Source organism: Penaeus vannamei, chromosome 27 (genome assembly GCF_042767895.1).
Source record: "Penaeus vannamei isolate JL-2024 chromosome 27, ASM4276789v1, whole genome shotgun sequence".
In the NCBI taxonomy this organism is placed as follows: Eukaryota; Metazoa; Arthropoda; class Malacostraca; order Decapoda; family Penaeidae; genus Penaeus; species Penaeus vannamei.
Genome location: NC_091575.1, coordinates 28,470,293 through 28,480,292, shown reverse-complemented (window position 1 = coordinate 28,480,292; position 10,000 = coordinate 28,470,293). Strand labels below are relative to the sequence as shown.

Here is a 10,000-nt window from a genome sequence, read left to right as displayed (position 1 = left end):
CATAATCGCTAAAAATGAAATAAAAAACTACTTAAAACCCGCTACAATCACTTAATATCCACCAAAGAATCTTCATCCCTAAAACTTCCCTTACGACATTCCACACGTGATGCTCAGAAACCCACACACGAGGCCTACATCTTTTTTTATTTTTTATTTTTTATTTTTTTTTTTTTTTTATTTTATTATTATTATTTTTTTTTATTTATTTATATATTTTTTTTACTACGAAAGAGCTGGAGTAGTCCGGGTTTCGCTTAAGCCACCCGGTAATAGGTCTTTTATTTTAGGTTTTATAGGCCTACATCAAGGTCTACACTTCTATAGACCTTGCCCACACGCACATCCTTCGGGGCACGACCTTGTTTCCTGTCGATAAGAGAGGATGATGAAGATAACCGTGGATGAAGAAGACGTTAAACTCCTTGACCTGAAATCGGAGTGTAGATTGTCCTTTTTTGGAGAGAATATTTTAGTGATGGCGAATCTGGTATCAGTGGATTTTTAGGTTAAGTCGTATGTCGATGTAATGGAGGATTTTTTGTTGACTTTTTTTTTTCTTTCTATGTTTATTTCTTATTTTCTTTCTTTTTCTTCTTTGTTTGTTTCTTTTTTCCGTATTTTTTCCCTTCTTTCTTTCTTTTTTCTTTGTTTCTTTCTTTCTCTCCCTTTTTCCCTTCTTTCCCTTCCATCTTTCTTTCTCTTTTTTCTTTCTTCCTCTTCCTTTTTCCCTTTTTTCTCTTTTTTATTCCCTTCTCTCTTTCTTTCTCTCCCTTTTTCCCTTCTTTCTTTTTTTCTTTCTTCCCTCCTTTCCCTTCTTTCTATTTTTTCTTTCCCTTCTTTCTTTCTTTCTCTCCCTTTTTCCCTTCTTTCTTTTTTCCCTCTTTTTCTCTCCCTTTTTACTTCCCTTCTTTCTTTCTCTCCCTTTTCCCCTTCTTTATTTCTTTCTTCCCCTTCTTCCAAAGACGCCATCGCATGCATTTCCTCCAACTTTGAGAGACGAACAAACAAACGTTCCTCCTTTCCTCAGAGAACAAATAATACTCGATCCATAACCTCAAGGATCACCGTGACCCTCGACACGTCTTCGAGACTTGGTCGAGTGGGACTTGAGACGTTCAAGTAAGAGATAAGGTGATAAATAGTAATAATAGTAATTAATAGTAATAAGTAATAAATAAATTGTAATTAATAGTAATAAGTCTTCGAGACTTGGTCGAGTGGGACTTGAGGCGTTCAAGTAAGAGATAAGGTGATACATAGTAATAATAGTAATTAATAGTAATATGTAATAAATAAATAGTAATTAATAGTAATAAGTCTTCGAGACTTGAGTGGTCGAGTGTGACTTGAGACGTTCAAGTAAGAGATAAGGTGATAAATAGTAATAATAGTAATTAATAGTAATAAGTAATAAATAAATAGTAATTAATAGTAATAAGTCTTTGAGACTTGGTCGAGTGTGACTTGAGACGTTCAAGTAAGAGATAAGGTGATAAATAGTAATAATAGTAATTAATAGTAATAAGTAATAAATAAATAATAATTAATAGTAATAAGTCTTTGAGACTTGGTCGAGTGTGACTTGAGACGTTCAAGTAAGAGATAAGGTGATAAATAGTAATAATAGTAATTAATAGTAATTAGTAATAAATAGATAGTAATTAATAGTAATAAGTCTTTGAGACTTGGTCGAGTGTGACTTGAGACGTTCAAGTAAGAGATAAGGTGATAAATAGTAATAATAGTAATTAATAGTAATTAGTAATAAATAGATAGTAATTAATAGTAATAAGTCTTTGAGACTTGGTCGAGTGTGACTTGAGACGTTCAAGTAAGAGATAAGGATAGGTGATAAAGATATAATTCAAGAGATATAAGTAAATCATTTAAGGACTGATAATAAACATATAATTAAACATATGATTCAAGAGATATAGGTAAACCAATTAAGGATTGTTAATAAGCATAAACATATGATTTAAGAGATATAAGTAAACCAATTAAGGATTGTTAATAAACATATAATTAAACATATGATTTAAGAGATATAAGTAAACCAATTAAGGATTGTTAATAAACATATAATTAAACATATGATTTAAGAGATATAAGTAAAGCAATTAAGGATTGTTAATAAACATAAACATATGATTCAAGAAATATAAGTAAACCAATTAAGGATTGTTAATAAACATATAATTAAACATATGATTTAGGAGATATAAGTAAACCAATTCAGGATTGATAATAAACATATAATTTAAGAAATATAGATTAAATAAACCAGAAAATATTAAAGTTATAATAATGATGAGATAATAAGAAATAAGTATAAAACTAACAAGTATCTTTTTAGACATGAAAGACGTACTTATCATCAATTTTCAGATAATTAATTTCCTGTGACGACCTTCTATGATAGGGCTTTCAGATGCACCTGACGTACATACAGCATGATGTAGAAAAAAATGTCTACATGCAATATACATTATAATATAGAAAATAAACGTCTACAGACAATATACAGTATAATATAGAAAAAAGTACCTACATACAATATACATTATGATATAGAAAAAATGTCTACATACAATATACATTATAATATATAAAAAATGTCTACATACAATATACATTATAATATATAAAAAATGTCCACATGCAATATACATTATAATATACAAAAAAAATAACTATATACAACATACAGTATGATATAGAAAAAGATGTCTACATACAATATACATTATAATATAGAAAAAAAATCTACATACAATATGCATTATGATATAGAAAATTTTTTTATATACAATATACATTGTGATAGAAAAAATGTCTACATGCAATATACAGCATGATTTAGAAGAAAAAAAAATATATATGCAATATACATTATAATATAGAAAAAAGTCTGCAGACAATATACAGTATAATGTTGAAAAAAAATTCTTCATACAATATACAGTATAATATAGTAAAATATATACATATGTACATAACATATATATATATATATATATATATATATATATATATATATATATATATATATATATATATATATATATATATATATATGATATATATATATACAAGATGATATAGAAGATCCTTATTTTCTAACATTTTTTTCACATTTTGAATCGTATGAATGTGTTTTTTTTTTCTTTTTTTTATAGATGATTATGAGATCTTAGTAGCTATTTTTGGTGTGAAGATAATAAGAACAAAGCAAATATTCCACAGCAGTGTCATCTATTTTTTGAATTTCTAACAGTAAAAGAAAGACTTGTTTATAACGTTGACTTTTATTGCCTTCCAAATGACATGAAAATAAGCAAATAAAAGACTAAAGAAAAGTATGTAATCATTCATCTGTACACATATATACAATAGGCAGTATAAGTACACACATACACATGCGAATACGTACAACAAAAGCTGTATACACAAACGTGCAGCCGTGCACAAGCATGCGTGCGTGTTTGTGTGTGCGGACGTTTATGTATTTTTGTTTGTTTGTTTGTTTGTGTGTGTGTGCGTGTGTGTATGTGTGTGTGCGGATGCGTATGTACTTTTGTTTGTTTGTTTGTGTGTGTGTGTGTGTGTGTGTGTGTGTGTGTGTGTGTGTGTGTGTGTGTGTGTGTGTGTGTGTGCGTGCAGACGCGTATATACTTTGTGTGTGTGTGTGTGCGTGTGTGTATTTGTGTGTTTGTACGTGCGGACGCGTATATATATTTACTTGCGCGTGTGTATACGTGCGCATTCCACGTCCCGCATCCCCCAAGGAGGACGCAGGATCCGCCAACGAAGACCCAGAGACGGCGCCCACGCATCCCGCCCACAATCGCTCTATCCACTTCCCCACCGATGGCTATCTCAGCGGAAGCGAGCTCTGGGTCCCGAAGCCTCGACAAGTTCCACGTTCTTCACTCGCCTGCTCAAGGACTTACTTGCCTGCTGGTCGGTGTGGTTCCTCCTGCTGAGTTTAGAAGAGTTTATATATACCCCCCCCTCTTTTTTCCGTATGTAAATAATTCCTGCTGAGCTTAGAAAAATATATATACCCCCCCTTTTCCGTATGTAAATAATCTGCTGAACTTAGAAGAATATATACCCCCTCCCCCTTTCCGTATGTAAATAATCTGCTGAACTTAGAATATATATATATATACCCCCCCCTTTCCGTCTGTAAATAATCTGCTGAACTAAGAAGAGTATATATATCCCCCCCCCTTTCCATATGTAAATAATCTCCTGCTAAGCTTAGAAGAAAAAATATATTTTCCCCCTTTTTCCATATGTAAATAAGATCGTACTTACGTTCAGCGTCTTGGAATTCTTCTGTTTGGCGCCATGTCGACTTTTTCAACAAGTAAGTAAATTCTTATTTGCTGTTTTTGATGTTTATTTTCGTGGTCAAACATTCATGAATTATTTCCGTTTATCTTAGACTTCGGTGTTGTAATTGCAAATTTGTTGTCAGTGATAATGATGATAATGGTGATCATAATGACAATGAATATGATAATAGTGATATATGATAATAAGGATGATGGTCATGATAATGATAATGATAAAGATAATGAAAATGATAGTAGTAATAACGATAAGGATGGTAATGATGATAATAAGAATAATGATGATGATAATGATAATATTAATGAAAACACTATTAGAAAAATGAGAGTAATAACGATAATAGAAGGTAAGGATGATAATGATACCAATAACTATAAGAATTATAATCATGATGATAAAGATCATAACAATGACGATAATGATAATAACAGTAATAATGAAAGATAATGATAACGATGACAACAGTAATGATGATAATCATAATGATGATGATGAGAATGATACTAACAGTAGTAATAAATGATAATAATAATTACAACAATAATGATAATAATAATAATGATAATAATAATGATAATAGTCGTAATTATAATAATAATGATGATGAGGATGATGATAATAGTAATAATAATAATAATAATAATAATAATAATTATTAATATTATTATTATTATTATAAATATAATAATAATGATAATAATAATAATAGTAATAATAATAATAATAATAATAATAATAATAATAATAATAATAATAATAATAATAATAATAATAATAATAATAATAATAATAATAATAATGATAATAATAATAATAATAACAATAATAATATTGATGATAATAAAATTGATGATAATAATATTGATAATAATAATAATAAAAATCCACAGAACCTTAAACCACCAACAAACACTCATTCTTCAAAAAATGATAACAATGAATATATAAAAATAAAAGAGAAAAAAACACAAAAATATCATCATAAATAATTGAGAAAAGAAACACACAAAAATAAAATATCATCATAAATAATTGAGAAAAGAAACACACAAAAATAAAATATCATCATAAATAAATAAATAGATAAGAATAAAAGAAAAAAAATCATAATAAATAAGAATAAAAGAGAAAACATGATAAATCAATAAATAAGAATAAAAAAGTGAGCGAGAGAGAAAAAAATAACGAATTTCAAAATGGCCGCCTCCTTCCTTCCTCCTCCAGTCTGCATCAGCGTCGCCGCCATCTTCGCCCTCCTGAACCTCGGCTGCTGTGTTGTCATTTTCTGGCTCTATCGGCGGTACTCAGCTGCGAAAGAGGTGGGTGGTGGGCGGGTCTTAGTGGGCGGGTCTTAGTGGGCGGGTCTTTGTGGGCGGGTCTTAGTGGGCGGGTCTTTGTGGGCGGGTCTTTGTGGGCGGGTCTTAGTGGGCGGGTCTTTGTGGGCGGGTCTTTGTGGGCGGGTCTTTGTGGGCGGGTCTTTGAGGGCGGGTCTTTGTGGGCGGGTCTTAGTGGGCGGGTCTTTGTGGGCGGGTCTTAGTGGGCGGGTCTTAGTAGGCGGGTCTTTGTGGGCGGGTCTTTGTGGGCGGATCTTTGTGGGCGGGTCTTTGTGGGCGGGTCTTAGTGGGCGGGTCTTTGAGGGCGGGTCTTTGTGGGCGGGTCTTTGTGGGCGGGGAGGGAGGAGGGGGAGAGGGGGAGGGAAGGGGGGAGAGGGTGGGCGGGTGTGTGTGTGTGTGTGGAGGGAGCAGGATGTGGGGAGGGGGGGAGGGAGGAGGGTGTGTGTTGGGGAGGGAGGGAGATTTGTGTTTGTTTGTTTGTGTATGTGTGTGTGTGTGTTTCTGTGTGTGTGTGTGTGTGTTGTGTGTGTGTGTGTGTATGTTTGGTTGTGTGTGTGTGCGTTGGTTGTGTGTGTGTGTGTTTGGTTGTGTTTGTGTGTGTTTATTTGTATGTGTGTAAGTGTGTGTGTGTTTGTATGTCCCTGTGTGTATATTTGTGTTGTGTGTTCGTGTGTGTACGTCAGAAGCTTTTGTATGTGCGTGTGTGTTTATTTATTTACCTATCAATCATGGTCATTATCTCAATAACAATCACAGAGGTAGTAATTGGTGGTATAGATACCAATACCATGATCATAATGAGAAAGCAGTAATAATGGTTACACCGACATTCACAAAAAAAAAAAAAAATGTCTCGCCATCATTATCATCATCTTTCTCCTCCCCATCATCATCATCATCATCTCCTTTGTCTTAATACTTCTTCCTCTCCGTCACTCTCACCCTCCACCTTTCTTATTTCACTTCCTTTTCTTCACCCTTTATCATATCTCTTCGTCTTCCTCTCTTTCGTCCTTATTATGTATCATTTTCGTGGTCCCTCTACCCATTTTTCTTTTTTTTTCCTTCATCCTTCTTATGTCTCTTCCTTTCCTTCGCATTATCATTTCTCTTCCTTTACCATCATCATCACTCTTCACTCCTATTACCTCTCTCCCTTCCTTTCACCCACATTATTCCTCTTCTTCCCTTTATCCCCGAGTGCCTCCTCCTCCTCTGTCGCCTAGTTCTATCACCATCTCCCTTCACCTTATGTCTCTTTCTTTCCCTCATCATTACCCTACACTCCCATCACCTCTCTTTCTTCCTTTCCTCTTCTTCTCTTCATTCCCTCAGTTCCTCCTCCACCATTATCACCCTTCACTCCTATCACCTCTCTTCCTTCCTTTCACCCGCATCACTCCTCTTCTTCCCTTTATCCCCCAGTTCCTCCTCCACCATCATCTTTCTTCACCCTTCTTATGTCTCTTTCTTTCCACCATCATCACCCTTCACTCCTATCACTTCTCTTCCTTTCTTCCACCCCCATTACTCCTCCTGCCCTTTCTCCCCCAGTGCCTCTTCCACCATCATCACCCTTCACTCATATCACTTCTCTTCCTTTCTTCCACCCCCATTACTCCTCCTCCCCTTTCTCCCCCAGTGCCTCCTCCACCACCATCACCCTCCACTCCTATCACCTCCCTTCCTTCCTTTCATCCTTCCTTCCATCCCCATTATTCCTCTTCTCCCCTTTCTCCCCCAGTGCCTCTTCCACCACCATCACCCTCCACTCCTATCACCTCTCTTTCTTCTTTCCCCCCTTCCTTCCTCCCCCCTTACTCCTCTTCTCCCCCTTCTCCCCCAGTGCCTCCTCCACCACCATCACCCTCCACTCCTATCACCTCTCTTCCTTCCTTTCACCCTTCCTTCCACCCCCATTATTCCTCTTCTCCCCTTTCTCCCCCACTGCCTCTTCCACCACCATCACCCTCCACTCCTATCACCTCTCTTCCTTCCACCCCCATTATTCCTCTTCTCCCCTTTCTCCCGCAGTGCCTCCTCCTCCTGCGTCGCCTGGACTCCAGCGAACCCCGGAAGCGCCGCCACTCAGTCCGCCCCCCTTCCTGGATCGCCCCGCCCCTCCCGCCGAAGCGATCCACGCCCCCTCGGAACGGAGTGTCCTGCAGACCTCCCGCCGCGTCTCCTGCAGGTGGCGACGGCGGAGGGTCGTCTCTGGAGTCCTCCTCGTCCGAATTCCCCGACGTCCAGAGGGCTTCCGTCATCAAGGAGGAGGAGGAGGAGGAATCGAGCGAAGGTTCTTTCCTGTGAAAGGATGGCTTGGATTTTTTGTTTTTGTTTTTTACTCCTGTGGTTTCGAAATGCGAGTGGCTTTGTTTTTTTTTAGGTTTCAAGGTTCAAGAGGTTTACAAGATGATGGTGGATTTTAAGGTTTCAAAATACAAGAGAGTTTTGATTTTTTAAGATACAAGAGCGTTTTAATTTTTTAAGATACAAGAGAGTTTTAATGTTCTAAGATGCAAGAGAGTTTTAAGGTTTTAAGATACAAGAGGTTTCTTAAGATTTTAAGGTACAAGAGGTTTTTAAGGTTCCAAGATACAACTTTTTTTTAGGTTTCAAAATACATTTTTTTAGGTTTCAAGATATACGTATTATATTTAGATCTCAACACTCAAGAGGTTTATAAGAGCGTCAAGATGCTAAGGAGTTTTAGGTTTCAACTTGCAAGAGTTTTTAAAAGTTTCAATATGCAAGAGTTTTTTGAGGTTTCAATATGATATTTTTCCAGGTTTCAAGAAGAAATAAATCTTTAAGGGTTACACAAGTTTTTATAGGTTTCAATCTGCAAGAGGGTCTTTAAGGTCTCAAGTTGCAAGAGCTTTCTTAAAGGACCAAAAACACGGTTATAACTCGACGATAGAATATTCTCAGTATCTCATGACGCATTCACAATTGAAAGAAAAATGATTACTATCCCATTTTTTTCAAGATATTTATTTTACAATTGAAAGAAAATTAATTACTATCCCATTTTTTCAAGATATTTATTTTACAATTGAAAGAAAAATAATTACTATCCCATTTTTTCAAGATATTTATTTTCAACGAAGTTTTGAGAGGAATAGACATTAACATTAATTAAGTCCTTACTCCAGAATCTCCAGTCTGATCTGATCTTTTGAAATTGTGATAAAATAACGTATGATATAACATAATATATTACATGAACATTAATTTTTACTATTTTTTTCTACAGAAGTACGATTTAGTGATTCTTTATGATTGTTTGCACATGATATGAATGTGCAGATACTACTGTTATTTACATTGTTTTTGTTATTGTGATCTTATATGCTTACAAATGCAATGTAAGCAAACTTGAAAGTGAATAGAAACTACTATATGCTACATATAGTAAATAGATAAAACCGTCAGGTATATATCAGATACATCCTTATTACATTAAATATAAAATGTTGACATGTTATATGAGTATGGAATGGAGGACATATTTCTATGCAATACATCAGTGAAACATGATTGACTTAGCTGTTAATAATTGTTATTGGCTCTTAGCTAAAACCTTATGTTAATATGATCAAGTTATCGATAATAGCTGTTTGTAAGTAATTATTCTTCAAGTGTTTTGAAAATAAAAGGTGCCTTTCTTACTACTTTCTGTATTTTTCACCTAAGAGGAGTAAGTGTTCAGTCTGGTAATTTAAAGCATAGTAATAAGTAACGTGAAGCTCCTGTAGAAAATTATTATGGTTACTAATTACCAATTATACTATTCCTACGAAGATGTGATCTATAATGAATGTAATTTTAACGGAGGTTATGTCCGATATTTCGTGGTTGCACCTCTAGACATTCTCAGCATCTTTATTTTATTCTGGTTGGCTGTTTTATGATAAAGCAAATTGCGATAAATGCAAAAATATTATTTATTGCACAAAATATATTTTACAAGCATGAGTGAATATATATCAAAATCACCAACGCATGATATATATCTGTTTCATTTGTCGAAATTTAAAGAACCGTGCGCATATTTCTCAAGCTGTGTTATAATAACCTATTGTAAAAAAAAAAGTCACTTTTTTGTGGCAGGAATATATTTAATTGGATATTATCAAGTACCATTACAGCTAATTGGCAATTAAGGTCAAACAATGTCCCCTCAGGTCACGGGATCTGAGGTCATACAGCATATATTACAGAAACCTTCATCCAACCATTATTACATCGTGATCTGATCTCTTCTCAACAAAGTTTCTTCTAAAATGTCATTTATTGCC

General features: G+C 34.6%; 1 protein-coding gene across 1 annotated transcript; it reads left to right on the top strand.

The window, feature by feature from the left end:
• The first annotated feature begins 3,780 nt into the window (after positions 1-3,780).
• Positions 3,781-9,373, top strand: LOC138866802 (uncharacterized). Its single transcript, XM_070140559.1, has 4 exons — positions 3,781-3,966; positions 4,316-4,378; positions 5,590-5,684; positions 7,734-9,373. The coding sequence occupies exons 2-4, from the start codon at positions 4,360-4,362 to the stop codon at positions 8,007-8,009; spliced, it is 390 nt and encodes a 129-aa protein (XP_069996660.1). The 5' UTR covers positions 3,781-3,966; positions 4,316-4,359; the 3' UTR covers positions 8,010-9,373.
• The last annotated feature ends 627 nt before the right edge of the window (positions 9,374-10,000 follow it).